This window comes from Eublepharis macularius, chromosome 8 (assembly GCF_028583425.1).
Source record: "Eublepharis macularius isolate TG4126 chromosome 8, MPM_Emac_v1.0, whole genome shotgun sequence".
NCBI classification, from domain to species: domain Eukaryota; kingdom Metazoa; phylum Chordata; class Lepidosauria; order Squamata; family Eublepharidae; genus Eublepharis; species Eublepharis macularius.
The window spans coordinates 113,489,214-113,509,090 of NC_072797.1; the positions used below are offsets into that span (position 1 = coordinate 113,489,214).

General features: G+C 42.3%; 1 protein-coding gene across 1 annotated transcript in view; it reads right to left on the reverse strand.

The window, feature by feature from the left end:
* MLLT3 (MLLT3 super elongation complex subunit) overlaps positions 1–19,877 on the reverse strand; it is a 161,335-nt gene that overhangs the window by 12,684 nt on the left and 128,774 nt on the right. The window contains exons 8-10 of the mRNA XM_054987518.1: positions 12,647–12,779; positions 5,027–5,123; positions 630–701 (exon numbers count right to left, since the gene is read on the reverse strand). Coding sequence (XP_054843493.1) covers positions 630–701; positions 5,027–5,123; positions 12,647–12,779 — 302 coding nt within the window. The remainder of the gene's footprint in view (positions 1–629; positions 702–5,026; positions 5,124–12,646; positions 12,780–19,877) is intronic.

The window sequence follows — 19,877 nt, forward strand, 5'->3', positions numbered from 1 at the left end:
TTTCTTTCCACATCAGTTGAGTAACTCTTACATTCGACGCATGTATGGCTGAATGTTTCACCCTTATCCAGGTACTAGTCCCCACGCACTGACTCTTTCTTATAATGAGGCAGGCCATGACAGGTCCACATCTGGGAGAAAGGTGGGGTATAAATGAAGTAAATATGAATGAATGAATGTATACACAGACTGTATGTGCATTCAATGTAACATGTGAACAGGACAGGTCTCATGCAATTCAAGAGACTGGTTAGTCAGCAAGAATATGGAGCAAATTATTTCATACTATACAAGTTCAATATGGGGATGCCAAAATGCTGAGAGCACAATTAGGAAATATTTACAGAGCAATCCTAAGAAGAGTTACTCCAGTCTAAGCCCAATGATTTCAATAAGCTCAGAATGGAGTATATGAAGTACTTAATATCTTGTATCTGATGAAGGAAGCTTTGACTCTCGAAAGCTTATACTCTGAAAATCTTGTTGGTCTTTAAGTTCTACTGGACTTAGAACTTAATGAAAGTAAGACTTTAGCTGCTGACTTTCTATATATTAAGAGGAAATCTACTACAGGAGAAGTACATTTATTTAAGAGAATTCAAAGATGACTTTTCACTAGACCTTTATACCTTATCACAATCGCCGTTCTTTATCTGTTTATCAGATTTACTCTGTTTTACAGGACTCTTTACTTCTAGAATCTGGAAAGCAAAAAAGAAAAGTAAATCATTTAAAGGCACTACAAGGCTAGATGAATAGCTGGTGAAGTGCAAAGAATGAAGGATTGTTAGAAATTCCGTATCAAACCTCTTCATTGTCTAAGCATGTTTTAGCTGCCCATTTATCTAACCTATGTATTCCTTCTCCTGTCAAATACCCTACAAAAACAATTTACACTGCAAAATGAAATACATGAAAAAGGAATTATATATCATTTTAGACACTGGAAAGAGCTTTGTGAATGTTACCAAAATAAACAGTAGTAAGATAAATAATTACTCATGAAACTGTCACTGCAGAAGTTAACAATGATGTTCAAGATTCTGAATCTGTATTATTTATAGTGTAATCCCTAAGAAGAGTTACTCCAGTCTAAGTCCATTGAAATCAATGGGCTTAGACTGGAGCAACTTTTTTTAGGATGGCACCTATTTCTAGAAATTTACTTAAAGTTGAAGCAGATTATGCCTAACCACAACAAAAGATGCAAATACTATGGGCAAAATAACTTAAAGGAAGATACAGACATACAGCCAGTTTGGTGTAGTGGTTAAGAGCATAGGACTAGGGCTGTGCGCTTCAGGTTTTGCTTCGGCCAAAGTTACCCGAAGCAACCTGCTTCGGAATGCTTCGGTATTTCCCGAAGCTGGCCCCGCTTCGGAATACTGAAACAAAGCTTTCCGAAGCATTCAGAAATGCTTTGGAAAGCTTTGGGGCTTATTTAAAGGGCCCCGCCGCTGCTTGCATCTGCCTTCCAGTACAGCTGATGGAAGAGCGTCCCAACGCATTAACGTAAAGGTTCTCCTGTGTTTGTGATTGGCAAGATTGAAAAGATAAGGCATAGGGGTTAGCCTAACCATGGGGTCAGGATCAAACAGTAACACCTTGAATCTGTTTAAGTCATGTTGTCTCTCGACCTCTATTATTCTCTGCTTAATGCCCTTTTTGGCTTGATTATAACCCATGCTGAGCAATAATTGCTGTGATAAGCCATAAGAGGCTAGTTTACTATCTATCTTGCTAGCCCAAGATGGTGTACAATGATCAGTTAGCATTAGATTTACAAGTCCTTTAGGGAAAAAAGTTAACTTTAACCAATGAAGAATTGCTGCAATCCATAATCTGGCCTCTACTGTTATCAGGCCTGTGTCCAGTTGGATTGCAGCATTTGTAGTATAAGGGGGGACCTGAAAAATACCTCTCAGAAATTTTGACTGTGTTATTTCCATCGGGGTACAGTTGGATTTAATACTAAGCAGAGCTCCATACGTTAATTGAGCGAATGATTTTGCAGAGAATAACCTGAGTGCAGCTGTCAGGCATCTGCCTCCCTTAGTCCAGAAGAATTTCTGAATTGCTCCGGCAGACTTTTGAGCACTCGAGGCAACATGGGCAATATGTGCATTGCACGACCCAGTCGCCTGGAAGACCACACCCGAATACTTAAAGCATCGTACTTGCTCTATGCAGACTGAGTTCAGGTTCCATGAATAAGTTCTGGGTCTCTGGGCAAAGACCATTATCTTTGTTTTAGCATAGCTGAGCTCTAGAGTGTTATCCTGGCAATACTGCATAAGTGAGCACAAAGCTCTCCTCAGACCTATAGGAGTCCTGGGGAGTATGACTGCGTCATCAGCATACAGAAGCACAGGAATATGCCTGTTCCCAACTTTAGGGAGATGGAAGTCTGGATTGTTCAAATAGGATACCGTATCATTAATATATAAATTGAACAGAACGGGAGCCAATATACATCCCTGTCTGACTCCCTGCCCTAGCTCTGCTTTACAGGGTCTCACATCCTCTGGAAGCCTGTCTCACAGCATGAGCTCGCTCACAGAGGAAGCGTGAGTCCAAGCACCACAGTTTACTGACTGAACTGCTATAACAAGAAGCAATGGGAGCTCTGCTGGATACAATTCTCCTGCTACTGAAATTAAATAGAAAACCACACCTGCAGGAGCTCAAGCCCGCCCCCCCTTCAGAGAAAGTTCTCAATGCTCAAATTTCATTACAATCAATAGGACTTGTTGGGTCACCACCAATTTATCCTACTGAATTTGATAAGACTTGATTGTTAACTAATTTTCTGAGTCCCTGAATCAAAAGGCAAGAGTTCAAGAAAAACAGTGGGGCCTTCGCTTGTATCCATTCTACATGACTTCACAAACCCATATATAACAGCACTGTGATGCAGTAGCTAAAAAGGCAAATGGGATTTTAGGCTTTATCAACAGAAGTATAGTGTCCAGATCATGTGAGGCGATGGCATCACTTTACTCTGTTCTGGTTAGACCTCATTTGGAGTATTGTGTACAGTTTTGGACACTACAGGTTAAGAAGGATGTTGACAAGCTTTGAATGTGTCCAAAGGAGGGCAATAGGGGTCTGGAGACCATGTCTTACGAGAAAAGGTTGAAGGAGCTGCTTAGCCTGGAGAGGAGAAAACTGAGAGGTCTCCCTTTTCCAGGAAGGGCTGCAGCTATGAGACATACTTTTGACTATTTATATCACCTGGGCATCCAGGGCCAATACAGTGTCCAGGAGCACATCTAGGTTATAAGCTTGCTCAAGGGGATAGGTGCATCTAATGCAGTTTGAACACTTTGTCCTAGCTCAGCTTTCATCTAAGCCACTGCAGTTCTATTTTGTCTGGATTTAATTTCAATGCCTTGTTCCCTACCGCTTCACATGGCAAAGTATGCAGACTTCTTCCAGCAGAAGCCGCCTTTTCCTGGGACAAGGCAGCTCTTCCCTCCACACTTAGCTGAATGGAATAGTAGGATATAAGGCAGTAAAAAAAAAACCACTAATAATTTATCATGTTCCATATATTGAATCATAAAGATTAACTGCTCTACAGCTGTTTGGGGAAAAATCTTCTGCTAGTCAACTGCTGACAAGACTTGCCTTTTTATGATTATTGAAAGAAAATATACCGCCCACAGGCGATTGTGTTTCAACACAGCAAACACAATATCATGTTCCATTATTTAAAACAAGTTTATGGCTTTAATGACAGTGAACAAAAATCTCAACTGTGGCCAAACGGCATTCCTCCCCAAATCGAACTAAAAAGTCAAAAATGTTTTAAAATGTATTTTAGAATAACTTTTTCTACTTCTGGATGTTTTGGGTGAGACACATAAGTGGTCTTGGAAACCTCAGTGGAATGAAAAGCAGCATCTGAAAAACAAACCCTGGAAACAGGGAACGGGAAAATAAATGGCCAGAGCCTTCACTTGGGAGCCGCCACAGCGTATTGACACTATTATTATAAAGACAGTGAATCTCCACCAGCCTATTAACATAGTTTATTAGCCAATTCGCTCATAATTCCCCCCCCCCCAATAAAATCAGTTCATTGCTGACAGGTCTTGTAGTATGTGATTTACTTGTAAAATCTGAGTATGTTCAACAGTGCTTCGAATCCGATCATCAATAAAAACAGCTGATCAAAATGTTTTGGTTTGAAACACCACTGAATATATTTGAGAAAGGAAGTGTTAACCCCCTTTCCCCAACTGCCTTGGCCTCAACCTCATTCAAACGCTCCATCTGGCTGTCTTTACATTTTAAAAAAGTTAGAAGACAGATTGTGGCTTTCCTATCTCATCAAGTTTGGACTGAATCATCTATCTTGGAGAGAGGCCAAAAGATCCTTGGTACACATCCTATCAAAGTTTAAAGACATGGAAAATTAGGATTTTTAAGGTGTGCAGATTTTGGCATATTAATACTGTGCACAGCGTGAGCAACAGAAGGCCAATGGAGCCTACCAGACCCCAAAAGGACACACATTCCCTCCCTCTCTCCAAATGCTTCAGCTATGGTAATATTTGTTGTTATAAAGCTAGCCTGGCCCTCATGAGGTGTACGTACATCCTATTGTACTCTGCTAATATTTTTGTGATGATACTATTTTAATTTCAGTCAGAAATCATTGTAGAAGGGCAAAGTAATTCAAAAGTAGATTTATTATTATTATTTTTTTTTTGGAAGAGCGGTGTCATTCCTGGTGCAGTGGGGAAGGGTAAAATTTTCCTCTTCCATCAGTGGAACTCCAGTGAAAGAACAGTCAAGAATGGTGATCCCCCCCGCCCCCCGTGCTGTAGCCTTTCCACTCTAATGGCTGTGAGTCCATGTGGGTTCCACAAAGTTGGAAAGGGCTGCTGGGGTGTGGGGGAATGTGGGAAAGATCCATGATCATCACAGCCTTCTGCTGACTGATCACAGGCTCCAACCCACTAATTAGGCAAAAAACAAAAGTGATCATGATGACAGTAGGAACATCATACAATGGTACCTGGTTGCTATTGGTTTTTAGTAATGGTGGTGGCTCATGACGCAATGGTGAAGATGCTGAACTGCTGTCACTGTCACTGCCATCACTTAGACTAACCCTGAGAAGACAGAAAGGCACAGAATTGTAAACAACATGTGGAACAGTAGTAACACATAAGGCAGTTTTACAAGGCCTTCAACCTGTGTCCGAAGCTGATAACCCCAAATTATATTTCTTGGGAAAGCAAGTTTTCTAGTGTTCTTCTACTGTTGCGGTGACTATTCTGCCTCCATTTTGTGGCCCATTCTATATGTCTCTGGTCTGTAACTAAGCCTACCTGTCTTTTTACCTTAGAAAGGTCTGGCCTGACCTTTCCATGAGTTGTTTGCTGAAGAATACAGAGTGAGCCCTAGTTGGGGGATGAGAGTGTGAGAAAAAGAAACTAGACTGGCCAGAAAAATAGGTACGAGTAGACCACTTCACAGTATTGAATTTTAATTATAAAATACAATGGCTAGCAAGTTTGGTTGTATCCTTTGGTATGTATCCTTGGCACTCGGGCAGTTAGCTCCATGACTATTATTCTAAACATTCAGCTTTTAAACGAAGATGCCCTAATCTACTTTGTTCTGGCTCTCCTTATTTGGAAAGTCTTTGGGCTTTGAAAACCCTCCCAAACACACTTCCTGAAGCCTTTGCCCTCCTTTTCATTCCAACCAATCCAATAATATCTCTGACACCTCTACATCCACCATCCTCACAAAAAAACCCTCTGCCTCTGTTATTCCCCAGCCCATATAACAAGATTCAAACTCATGCTCATTTTTGAAATTGCTTCCCCTGTTTTGTTCCACATGTTCTGCTCCTTGAACTTCATCTGGATTTAATGCCTGAACTGCTGCTTGAATTTCCTCACAGCACCCCTATCAAACAACTGGTCTTAGAGCTCCTATTGCTTCAGGATGGTTTGGGTCTGAGATCCATCTAGATCATCAAATGCTTGCCTGTTCCTAAGCCCTCTCAAATGACATCTCTATGCAGAAAAAAAGGATGGCACTTACCTGTAACTGTTGTTCATTGAGTCATCTTCTGTGCAGGCACACATTGGGACTGCACATTGCGCAGGCCAGCCACGGAGATTTCCAGAGCTTTCTAGCTCTGGAAAGGAGCACCCTCCTCCTTTGGGCCCTTTCCCGCCAAAAACATCACATGACAAGGAGGGGTGATATTCGCTCAGTTTTCTACATGCCACTACCAAAGACATCATCCCAGAAACTAAGTTTCCAGAGAGTTCACGGAGGAACAGAAGGGAGGGATGTGTGCCTGCACAGAGAACCGCTTGACGAAGAACAGTTACAGGTTAAGTGCAACCCTGTTTTCATCTTTGTGGCTTCTATGCAGTCCCACATTGAGAGAGTGGCAAGCTCACTTATTGAAGGAGGTGGATGTGAAGCTCTCAAAGTAAGAGACTATAGAGGATCCCAACAGAAGCTTAGAGTGTAACTGACATTAATTCAGAGGTCCTTCTAAAAGTGTCCCTGCCAAAGTAAACGCAGGAATACAGCCATGAAAAAAGAGCACTCTGGTGGAAATAGCTATTATAGGTAAAGGGCATTGAACAATCACATTCTCAAGGGAGAGTGTGATAGCCTCTGCCAATCCACAAAGGAAGGTTTGTGTTTAGATACTGCCAGGTCTCTTTTGGAGCCTGAATGACTAATACAACTGACAGCATTGTGAGACAACAGGGCTGAAAGCTGATCCCAGGCAGGGAATCCTGGCAAGGGAACTGGACATATTAACAATATGGAACTCTATGAATGGAGGGACATATGTTAGAACCCACAATGTCCTCGTTCCATAGGTGGAAGTGCTGTACACTAAAAATGAAGCACCAGGGAAGTGCAAAAAGTTAACAAGGGGTTACACCCCTACTTGGAATGTCTTTGGAGATCAAATAAGGAAGAGGAACATTTAGAGCATTTGAGTCAAAAGTCCTGCTATAAATATCTAGGAGATGGCGCCAGTTAGTTGAGGAAAACATAATTGCAACGCATTGCAGTGATATGAAGCATTTGCAGTAAAACACAATATAAAGAAAGGTAAGGTATGCCTAGTACACTTGGTGAAAGTAGTAGTAGAAGAAGACCAGGAGCTACCTGAAGTCACAGTCTCATAGCAGGTCCCCATACTGCAGGGGCAGCCCGTGAGATGGCACTAAATCTCAGACTCACAGCATCATGGGAATGCCCTGGAAAGAACAGAGCACTGAAAGCACAAGAATGGTGCAGATACGCTCTGTCTAGGAAGAAAGAAAACAAATTTTGGTATTCCTTGAAGTGTGAAACTTAAACTGAAGACCACATTCTGCTAAGGAGTCACATACAGATATATAAGAACACACAAGTGTCAAGGTGAAAATGAAAATGCTGAACAATCTTAGTAAATGTGGATTGACTAACAGTGTAATCCTAAAAGTTATTCCAGTCTAAACCCATTGAAATCAATGTGTTTAGATTGCAGTAACTCTGCTTAGGATTGCACTCTAAGACTGAAAAGGCAAAGGAAATTCTTTTTCAACTTGTAGGATAAAAAGGAAGTTGCCCTGAAAAGGGTCAGTAATCAAGCATCAACAGAGCAGAGAAAAAACTATATTGTGTCCTCAAGTGGGATACCCTACTTGTTTTGCAACATTTAAGGTGTTGGAATTCTGCCATGAGCAGTCTGCACACCCAACTACAGAAGGATGCTCTGCAGGAAGGGTAGAGAGATGTATGAATAAGAAAACCAAGCCCAACTGTAAATTAGATGACCTGGACCTAAAATAGCCTTTTCCGTCGGTCCTCCTTAAGAAATAAGGAGCACTCAAAAATAACACCACTTTTTTCAGTCTCAGGGGTAACACTGAACCAAGTTGTTCAATTAATGGGAGGACAGGAGACCTAGTTGAGAGGAGAGGTGGGAAAGACCTTGGGACTTTTGGGCTCACAAAGCAACACAGATGTGAAAAAATGTGTAGGAAACCTGTGAGTAGTAGACAAGACAGCAGACCATTAAATTTCTACTCTCTCTTGTACAGTAAATCACCAATGAGGAGAGACAAATGATTTTAAAGGATTCAGCAGCAAGCCTCTTCCTCCCCACAGAGTGTTGTCCATCTGCACTGAAGAAGTCAGTGTGAAGTCACAGCAATAACCACTAAATAATAAGCCCTTGCACAGACTAGGGCTGTCTAAAACACTCACCCAGGTTAAAGGAACAAACTTGTCACATACACTACAGTTATAGGTTGTGAAACGCACATATATCTAAATAGAGTAAACTGAACTCACTCATATCAAATAAACGTTATTCCTTAAAGAGACACTGGGCAGACAGTGAGAGAGACATCTTATTATACATTAGACAGTAAGAGAGACATCTTATTATACAAAGAAGTTGTCTGCTATTGGAGATGTTCAATGGCCTCAATTTATAAGACTTTGACCAGTACCCTTTCTACTCCACGGTGGGGTTAAAGCATGTCTCATGCTCCCTTCAAAGGGGATGGTAAAAGAATCATAATGACCTGTTGATTATCAGCTTAAAGGAAGAATTGCAGCAGGGGAATTCTGTTTCCCACACAGACCAACAGCTTACAGCACTCGCAGTTTACAGTGACTGAATTAGAGATGAAGAGCTATTTAATCTGCTGGCCATCAATAATAACAATGTGCATTGGAATGAAGTGTAAATTTGCTAAAGAATTGTAATAGAGGCCCTGACAACAGCCTATTTAATGAAAGTTTGTGTGGCAAGGACTTTTGGTCCTTGGGCACCCAGAGGATAAGCATAAAATGACATTTAAAAATATGGGTGTGGAGTTTATCTAAACCCTACCCATCAGTCCCAATGGGGACTCAAAGTGGTTACAACATTTTATACCTTTCCATACCATCCACACAACAACCTTAAGCACAAGCCAGGCCGAGAGATTGCAACAGGTCCAAGGCCACAAGCAAGCCTTTCAGGCAGAATGGTATTTGAATCTGGATTTCCCAGATCCCAGCCCCATGCTCCAACCACTACATCAAACTGGTTCTTGTTAGAAATGGTGTCATAAAGGAATGGCTCCAGAGATAGGATGAAAACAATTGAAAAAGACCCTCTTCACATCCCTAAGTGACCACTGAATCTTACAGCAATGAGACTAAGAACCCTGGGGAGAGCCAGCACCATTCTCTGGCAGGAAAAAGGGAATGTATACACACATGGAACCCACAGGAAAAAACTGCTTTCAAAATGCATTGTGCTTAAAGGTGCAAGTTTATCACCTCTGTTAAACAGAAGCAACTGAGGAGCCCCAATCATTACACTGATGGTTCCAGGCTGCTATGTCACTGTGGTAGCTGTATTAACTCCTGCCTCCAGGGACTGCACCTTGGAACCAAAGGCAGCCTAGGAGGACGGATTCCTTGAGTCACATTGAGGCACAGTTCCTAAGGCCTTGGGGGAAAGCCTCTCAGCTGCAGATTCCAGGCCTATTTTAGGTTGCACCTCCAGGTGTCTCCCCACAGAACTGACCCAGCCAAGGAGGGGAGGGGCCTTTATCTAGAGAGGCATAAAGGAAAGGAGTCTTGGAGCAGAAGGCTCTGTCAGGCCACATCTCCGGGCTTCTCCCCTCGGAATCGAGGGGGCAGGTGCCTTCAATTAGGTTAGGACCAGGGCTGGTGCCAGAGTTTCTGGTGCATGAGGCTGGGGGCAGCTTCAGGGCTGTTGCTGCTCCCGCGCGCGCACCTGGACTGCGTGATGACATCATTGTGCATGATGTCATCATGCAGCATGCCACTGCGAGCCGGCCCAACTGGCTCAGTTGCCCTGTGCTGCCCGCCGCGCCTGGCCCACAGCTGTGTGCAGGTGGTGGCAGAACAGGGCAACTGAGCGGGAGGGCTGGGAGGCTGCCCACTCACACTGCCCTGTGCTGCCGCCGTCAGCACACGCTCCTGGACGGGCGCAGCAGCTGCGGGCCAGGCACAGCAGGCGGCCGGGGCGGTGCGCAGGTGGCTTCCCAGCCCTCCCGCTCAGCCGCTAGCGCTGCCAGCTCCACAGTGCGCGCCCCCGATGCCCCCTCTAGCGCCTCAGTGCTTGAGATGGCTGCCAGACCCACCTCCATTGATGCGCCGGCCCTGGTTGGGACACAGCTGTAGCCTTGAAGAAAGAGCTGTTGTGAGGAGGCTCTGATGGGCCACACCTCTTACGACTTAGCCCTTAGTAATCAAGGCTGCCAGGGAGAGAGCAGGTGCCTTTGATCAGGCTGGCGTTTTCCAGCATCTTGAAGAGGCTTGTCTTAAGCCATAACGATGAAGGGACAGACTTTTCTTCCTTAAATGTAGTAGTATTATTTTTCACTGGAATAACTATTGATAGTTAAAAACTTTTAAGGGAAATAATTCTCCTCAGCCTCATGGATGAGATATGGGAAAAGCAGAGAACAACAATGGAGATCCTTCCTCCGTGATGGCAAAAAGAGAACTGAAGGAGTAGTGCCCTTCCTCCTGGTCATGTGATGTTTTTGGCAGGAAAGCACCAAAGAGAGGAGTGGCACTCCTAGTCTTCGAGAAAGCTCTGGAAATCTTCTCCATGGCTGGCCTCCGTGAGCACAGTCCCAATGTGGGACTGCACAGAAGCCATAAAGACGGATAGGTACTATCTCCCTTCTACCCTCTTTCTTATCCCGTTTAAGCTGTCCCTCTTTGAGATACATGCTACAAAGTATGGGTAAATATTGTGTGAACACCGGGACTGGAGTACAGCTACAAATGGGGTCCTTAGTATTTTGGTGCGGTAATGTACTTTAATATTATTCTGACCACTTTTTCTCTTAATAAATCTTTTTCAGATTATGCTGCCAAATCCCTGTCTCCACTTCATTTTCCACCAGAGCCCTGTCACTCTCGTCAAAAGGATTCCTAAAACATAAAGTGTGATGGTCTAAGTCCAGGTTTGAGCACTTTTCCCAGTCAGACGTCAAAATCCAACTTAGAAGCTCCTGCAAAGGCAGAAAGCAAGAAGCAGCAGAGGGGAAATTTCTCTCTTATGCTTGGCTATTTTTGTATGACTCATGCGCCTGAACTGGGACATGAGCTTCTTCATACAGGACCATACACATGTTCAGACCACTAGAGAGAAAAGTCTGAAAACAAACACCAAGCTCAGGCACAAATATACAAGAAAACAAAATGAGATTAGGTTTTTAATCTCCCCTTAATCATCATCACCTCCCATGGTTTGACACAACCCTTTTATGTCAGAGAGGAGCACATTCTAAATAAAACTGCTGCTGGAAAAGATTGCCACTAGATCAGCTTACTTATACACAACACAAAACATACTTGGTAGCTGTGAAGAGAATTAACATGGCAATATAATGTGTCAACATACAATTTTAAACATGATACGAATGTCACCTTTAATTTTATATTCTTGTTTTCTTGAGTACTGCGGCATCTAGAACATTCCGACCATTAACTGCAATGCTCTAGATGCCTGAAACAAGATTTGCTAAAACATACAGCAAATCTTCCATTCTGTACTAGTTAGAAATGCAATTTACACAAATACCTATACGGACTTGCTTACTTCTACATGTTTTCCCCTTTCAACTCGCTTGTACTAAAATCTATATAGATGAAAATGTCTGGGCCACAGATAAGTAACAGTTCTTTCAGGCATGTCGAAGTCTTGGTTTATGATTGCTCTTTTCTTTTTGTTCCTCACTGGTGCCCGTCTACATGTTCTTTTACGTGTTTTTTTAACATGGCCTACTCCTAAAACCACGTGGCTAACTACAGAAAGATAATTACAAGTGATATAAATTTAGGGCTAATCTAGATGCGACATGAGAGAGCTGTGATTAAGACCTCTTGTAATTCTTAAAAATAACCAATTAAAAGCCCCATAAAAGTTGCTTTGAAGATTGGGGAAGGATTTCTGAGTTATCCAGTTTGTACCCCCAAGTTTCTTCCACAATTTAAACAGCCCCTGTGAACAGGCAATTGTATCAAGAGACAGATAAGAACATCATCTGAATTAGCTTTTCCTTGTATCTATCTAGAAAATTTACATTACTCAATGTTTATTAACTTTCTCTTTTGCATTCCATGCCCCATTAATAACTTTCACATTTGGCATAAATAGCACTAGGCTTGGCCAAAGGTGCTTTTTATTGTCCTGTGTGAAAAAGACCCAAAGACATGGCATCCAGGAAGCTTCTTGTACCCCTCTCCTGTATGCTGCGGCATCAAAACAAGAAACCACAAAAAAGAATTGTTAAAAACAAGCTTTGTTTATTTTATTATTAGACTGATTTACAAAAGAGTAAAAACCAATGTAAAATAATAAAGCATAGCAAAATTCAAAATAAAATGCTCTGACACAATGGTTATGCTCGCAAGGTTTTTGTGCTTTCTTTCGTTATGTAAACTTTGCTTCTTGCATTGACCCATAATTCTCTCCTATCCTACCAGATTTCCTGTTTTTCCTCCTCCTACGTGTACTTTTGTTTCCACTTAGTCTCCCCACACTTTAAAGCAGAATCATTTCTGCCCTTAGCTCAATCTTTTGGTTTCCCACCAGTTTGTGATTTTTTTAAAAAATCCTCACCTGCGGCCCCTGCTTCCTCCATGAGTATTTACAGGTCTCTCTATCTCAGAGTCATTGTCATTCTCATCTGCTTCATCAGATTCATCTTCATTATCATCAGAATGCAGATCTTTCATTATAGACCTCAAAGGACCTGGCGAACAAAAACAAAGCAGAACACAAATCAACAATGGGGATTCAAATGCAAGTCTACCTATTGTTCGGCTTTATAAGCAAAACAAGTTCTAACACAGTTTTAAGAAGGGGGAGGTGGTAGATGAAGGACGAGTTGGGCATTGAACAAAAGACCAAATGCACAGGGGGCTTATGTAGCAAATGCTTAAACAAAAGTCAATTTATTCAGAAACCAGTTGACTTAAAATGCGATTATTTCTGTCAACAAAGGGACTTGTGTTTTGAGTGTTTGCAGAATTAGCTCCTTGGAATGTTAAGAAAAGGACAGTTAGCTTTCTGTACAACAAAATCTATCTTAAAATGTAAAAAAAAAATTAAATTAAAAATAATTCAAAGGGTATCATATACCTGACAATATCTAAGCGAGACTACGACTAATAGTACATTTTGTTAGGTTAATCCATGTATTGAAAGTCATAGTCTAATAAATCACTTTGATTGGAACTTGCTCTGACCAAGGCATTCTTTGTCTGCCTGTTTTTGATCTACTTAGATTTAGCTGTCCTCTTTATTCTAAGGTCAATGTCAGGTCAAGCAAGCTCTTTGCTAACGCTCATATGTATAAACTGTCTCAATGCCAGGGAGATGCTATGCTTGCTTCTTCAATAAAGTTGCATCCAAATACAAAAAGAAAGACCCCACCAGTTTTTAAGGATTAAGTTAGTAAAATTTCATTGCCGTTTCCATACATCCCCAGAAAAAGTGCAGGACAGTTAACATAAACAGTAGCTCTTTGCAAAATTTATCTTGGGGAAAGGGAGGGTGGAGTGTGATGTAGTATTTTTTTTTTGACCGAGATTTAAAAATAAAGAGATCAGCCAGTGACAAACATGGAAGTAGCAGTTGCTGTACATATTTAATACAGTTTTGTGTTACATTATTAGGCTCTGAACAGTCTTGTGAGAAAGCATGACCACTGTAAACAAAAGTACAGTGACAGGATAAAAATGACTGTTGTATGTAAGCCAGAAACTTAACCAAATCAATACAGAGGCTGCAGATGCCATGAATATAGACTCGCACCAAGAGTGGAATGGGAGGAGGGATGTAGTCAATGAATAAAACCAGGTTTATTAAAAATGAAATCATTGCTAAGCATTGCAGGTATCTTCAATATGTAATGACTCCTTTCATCCACTCCCATAATACCACTTAGTGGTCATCATGATTTCAATATGATGCAGAGAGAAGAAAGGCTGAGGTAGTGACTTAACAAACCCACAGAGATAACGGCAAAGACATTTTTTGTTTTCCAGTCTGACCTGGTTTTTTTGGGGGGTGTGTGTTTAATGTTGGACAACTGCATTTACGATTTTGTAATGGATTTTTCGCTACCAGTTTGAAATGGTTTTTTCCTAAAGATCTGGGCTATCTTTCTCAGGTTATAAATACAATCATTCTATATATCTAGCTATTACCTTTTCATCCCTCCAAAGATTTCAGGGCAGCAAACATTTCCCCTCATCCCATTTTACTTTCACAACTACTACTATACAACTCTAACTTTTTCTTTTCTTTAAGCTACCAATATGATGTTTTGATATTGTAATGTCATACACTCACAAATTCCTGCTTTAAAGATTCTGAGTAGGGGTGTGCAATTCGGGTATATGATACCCGAAAAAAACTCGAAACAACCTGTTTTGGGTTGTTTCGGGTTTTCCCGAAATGTTTCAGAAAACCTGAAACATTTCGAGTAATCCGAAACAGCGATTTCCGAAACATTTTGGCATTTCAGCTTGTTTTATTAATGCATTTCAATGGGAAAAAGCCTCCCCCAGGCTTCCCGGAAGCCTGGGGGAGGCATTTTCCCACCAAATCAAGCCAAATTTGGTGGGGACCTTCCTCTAACTCCCCTCTAACAACCCCCCAAGTTTCAGAAAGATTGGACTTTGGGGGGCCAAGTTATGGCATCCCAAAACAGGTCCCCCTATCCTTGCCTAAAAGGGAAAGGTTTTTTGCTTGCTGCTGCTGATCTCTTACGTTGTGGATGCTGCTGCTGATCTCCATGTTTCCTATGGGGGGAAAATGAAGAGGCAGGCTTGTCTTTCTAGGGGGGGGCATTTTGCATGCAAAATGCCCCCAACCCTCAGGGGCCCTTCTCCTACCTTTCCTCCCACCCCCCCACCAAAGCTCAGCCTGCTCCCACTTGGGGGGGCATTTCATGGCCTCCCAAAGTAGGTGCTCTTCCCCCCCCCTTTCTGCACTATTTCCAGCTGGGAAATAACAGAGGCTTGTCTTGCTAGTGGTGCCTCAGGGGCCCTTCTCCTACCTTTCCTCCCACCCCCCACCAAGGCTCAGCCCCAAGGCTCAGCCTGCTCCCACTTGGGGGGGCATTTCATGGCCTCCCAAAGTAGGTGCTCTCAGCCCCCAAAGTCCACCCCCTACAGCCCCACACATACCCAATTCTCCCCCAGCTGCCACACACAGATCCAAATCCCCACAGTAGCTCATCACAGGCCCAAATCCAGCCCCAGCAGCACCACGCAATCCCAGGAACAGGCTGGCCAGCCTTCTCCCTTTGTTTCCTATGCTGTGAACGATAACACTCTGTTTTCCAGAGCAAATGTGCACAGCCCAGGGATGCCACAATGGTGGACACACTTCTGAGTGCCAGCTTGTCCCTGTGAAAGAGCACCTGAATCACAGACACCCTCCCTCAAATTCCCCCACCACCTAAAGAGATGGCTGGCCAGCCAGCCCCATTGTTCTGTATGATGGGAACCAACTGGACAACAAAGAATAAAACACGAACAACACAAAGTTTTTAAAAAAACATTTCTCACTTTCAAAGTACAAGTAGGCAAAGCATTATGACACATCACACCAGCAGTCCCCCACACAGAAAAATAACATGACTCACTTAAGATCGGAGAATCACAAAAACACAATTCCTATCAAAAACACTTTATTTCTTGAACATCTTTACATTACACAGTAGGGGGGCACACCAAAGGGCATTCCAGCATTCCACCTCACAAAAATAACACAATTCACTTAACATCAGAGAATCACAAAAACACAATTCCTGTCAAAAAACACTTTATTTCTTGAACAGCTTTAGGTTACACAGTAGGAAGGCACAACAGGGCGTAAAAGCAGTCTACTACACAAAAATAACACAACTCACTTCACATCAGAGAATCACTCAAACACAATTGCTGTCAAAAAAGGTGAAGCGGGCTGTATTATTTTGTGTAGTATGCTGCTTTCATGCCCTGTTGTGCCCTCCTACTGTGTAACCTAAAACAGTTAAAGAAATAAAGTGTTTTTGAAAGCAATTGTGTTTTTGGGTGTTATTTTTGTGTAAGATACTTCTGGCATACCCTTTGGTGTGCCCCCCTGCTGTGTAACCTAAAGCTGTTCAAGAAATAAAGTGTTTTTGACAGGAATTGTGTTTTTGTGATTCTCTGATGTTAAGTGAGTTGTGTTATTTTTCTGTGTGGGGGACTGCTGGTGTAATGTGTCATAATGCTTTGCCTACTTGTACTTTGAAAGTGAGAAAATATTTTTTTTAAAAATTTATTTTGTGTTGTTCGTGTTTTATTCTTTGATGTGCAGTTGGTTCCCATCATAGGAAAGAGTGCGGCAGGCTGGCCAGGCTTCTCTGTAGGTGGTGGGGGTGTCAGGGGGTGGTTGTCTGTGTGTCAGGTCACGTGCTCTTTCCCAGGGACAAGTTGGCACTCAGAAGTTTGCCCACCATTGTGGCACCCCTGGGCTGTGCGGAATTCCCCTGGGAAAGAGAGTTTAGAAGTTCCCAGCATAGGGAACAAAGGGGGAGGGCTGGCCTTTGCCAGCCTGTTCCTGGGGTTATGGGTGTGGGGCTGCTGGGGATGGATTTGGGTCTGTGAGGGGCTAATGTGGGGAATCAGGATTTGAGTCTGTGTGTGGCTGCTGGGGGGGAATTGGATTTGTGTGGGGCTGTGGGGGTTGGACTTTGGGGGCTGAGAGCACCTACTTGGGGAGGCCATGAATTGCCCCAAGTGGCAGGAGGCTGAGCCTTGGTGGGGAGTGGGAGTAGAGGTGGGAGAAGGGCCCCTGAGGGTTGGGGGGCATTTTGCATGCAAAATGCCACCCCTGGCAAGACAAGCCTCCCCCAGGTGGAATTGGTGGAGAAAAGAGCACCTACTTGGGGAGGCCATGAAATGGCCCCCCCAAGTGGGAGCAGGCCAAGCCTTGGTGGGGAATGGGAGTAGAGGTGGGAGAAGGGCCCCAGAGGGTTGGGGGGCATTTTGCATGCAAAATGTCACCCCTGGCAAGACAAGCCTGCCTCTTCATTTTTTCCCCATAGGAAATAATGAAGAAGATTAGCAGCAGCAAGCTAAAAAGACGTTCACATTTCCCTTTTTAAGGCAAGGATAGGGGGACCTGGTTTGGGGGGCCATAACATGGCCCCCCAAAGTCCAATCGGTCTGAAACTTGGGGGGTTGTTAGAGAGGAGTTAGAGGAAGGTCCTCACCAATTTTGGCTTGATTCGGTGGGAAAATGACTCCCCCAGGCATCCGGGAAGATGGAGGCATTTTCCCATTGAAAAGAAACCCGAAACGATACCCGAACCGCTAAACCCAAAACGGCTTGCCATTTCGGATTTAGCTGTTGCTGAAACAGATTCTCGTTTCGGGTATACCCGAAACAAGAATCCCGAAACAGTGTGCCTTTGCACACCCCTAATTCTGAGTAAGCCTTTCTAGTACTTATACTCCTAATGCAAAGTTAACAAAACACTCTGGAATAAGGGTTCCCTGCTAGAATATGACAACTTTGTTTCTATGAAATCATGGACATACATCATAGTCATACTTTAACACACAATGAAGGTGATTTAACTTAACTAGTGCCCTGACTTCAGGCACTTGCATATGTGCCTGCAAAACTGATGGGACAGGGTTGAATGCAATTGCTGTATAGATTTGGATAGGCTCCCTCCTAAGCAGTGATCTGCTGACAATGAAAGCATTAAGAGTGGGCTCCTTAGAATCATTACAAAAGAAAAATACACATTTGGGAAACTTAATACCCACACAGAATAGAGAGTTACATGCTTTTGGGAAAGGGGCTCCAAGATCGGTTTTAATATTCCTGCATTTAAAGCAGCTGGTTCACAATATATAATATACACTGTGCTAGTTGATGTGACCTCATAAAACGGACCAACAGGAACTCTCTCAACTATTTATATATAAACTGGTTGGGGCAGAGTCTCTTGGCAGGCATAAATTCCAACGTTCAAAACTGAAAAGTGATTTGTTGATACGCCCAAGTCAATAAAGTCTAAGAAATCATTTGTTGAAGTCTTTTGAAAATAATATTTGGACACTGAAAGAGACATTATGCTCTTGGGCTTACGGATACTTTTTTGTGTGCAAGTTTAAGACTGACATCTCTTTTCTGTTACTAGCAATGGAGATAAAATTGTCTGCAGGCTATCTATCCCATCCAAAGGAAGCAAACCATTGTTGTATGCCTTGGTTTTTTTAAAAATAAGATTTTATTAATACAATAATACATTCATAACATGATAAGAACAAAAACAATAACAATAACTAAGGTGATGTGCAAAAGCCATTAACAACCACACATCAGATAACTGTTTTCTCAAGAAAGGGTAGACTAAGGTATATGCCTTGTTTTGTTTTTAAAATTGGGCTTTATTTTTTTTCCTAACAAATAGAAGGGGTCTGAGGAAGTAGATCTTCTCCATTCTGTACCGTTCCCCCAGAAACCTCGTGAAAACTGATACTGAGGGTCAGGGGGCCCTCCAAAATAAAACACCATGCAGTGGAGGGGGCATGCAAAAAGGAACAGGAATTTCAATTGTCCCCTTCGCTCTACTGCAAACACAGCAACCTTGACATCAAGCAAATGAGCAGACAACCACATCCAAGGCAAATAACGGAAAGTGGGTACGCTAAAATTAGTACATCGTTTTCAGTGCCTTTGGTCCCCCCTACTTTAATGTACAGAATGTAAAAAAGAACATGCTATAACGTCCTTAAACTTTTACAAGTATTATGCAAATAAAAAAAATTTCTACAGAAAGTTTTAAATTTGTTTTGACTATAACATTTAAATCATATTTAGTGTATCCTTTTTTCTAATCAACTGGGACACACGGAAGCACTTAAAATTTTATTTTCAAAATGCAACTCAAAATAAACATGCTAGTGTTAAAATTATTTGGAATATTTTACAGTTTGTATTTTCCAAAACCCCCACACCACTAATTCCAAGGGTCTATTTTGCCCAATTGCCCCTTCTTCATGCAGCCTCCATGCTACTTCGTTCAAAAAGAATCTTGCTGAGCCTCGATACAGGCTTTTGGGGACAGGCAGGTGACAGCTGCAGGATGGCAGGGAAGATCTGCTTGCACAAATTCCTTCTGTTTGCAAGAGTCCAACCCCTTTGTGTGTTCTTGCCGCTATTGAAAAGCCATCTCACACAGGACCTTGAGCTAACAGTTTTCACTCATCAAACTAGAGCGTTATAACATGTGGCCATAAGCTCACGTTTTTCTTCTGCAGTAATCTCAATGGCATTCGCAAATGTATGGCATGATTTAGAAATAATGAGATCACAATTTTTTCATTATGTGAATAAACTAGGCAATGCTTGGGCTTGAAAGTAAGGATCAGGAATCCTAATCTGGAGCACAAACAACAGTTTATGGTTCAAATATAATGATAAATTATGGTTTGCCATGCAAACGAAAGGGTTTAAATACTGAGTGGAATGCAAGGCAAACGAGGAAGGAGACATGCATGCCCAAACATCCCCCAGGGTTGTTCTCATAATGATGAACTATAGATTTTCATTATAACTGAACCGTATCTTATATACTGTGGCCCTGATCTGAGGATACTTAAATCCAGAGACTGGAGCCATGAACAGACAAAACAGATCTTCCTACACACCTGAAAAATACAACAGGAAAATCTGAAATCTAAAAAATACAATAGAGGTTAAAAAAACTAACATAATTAAAAGAGCTCCTGCAGCTTTAACTAGATGCCTTTAGTGGCTGTTGTTAGACAACCCAGTAACAGGTCTGTATTCCAGA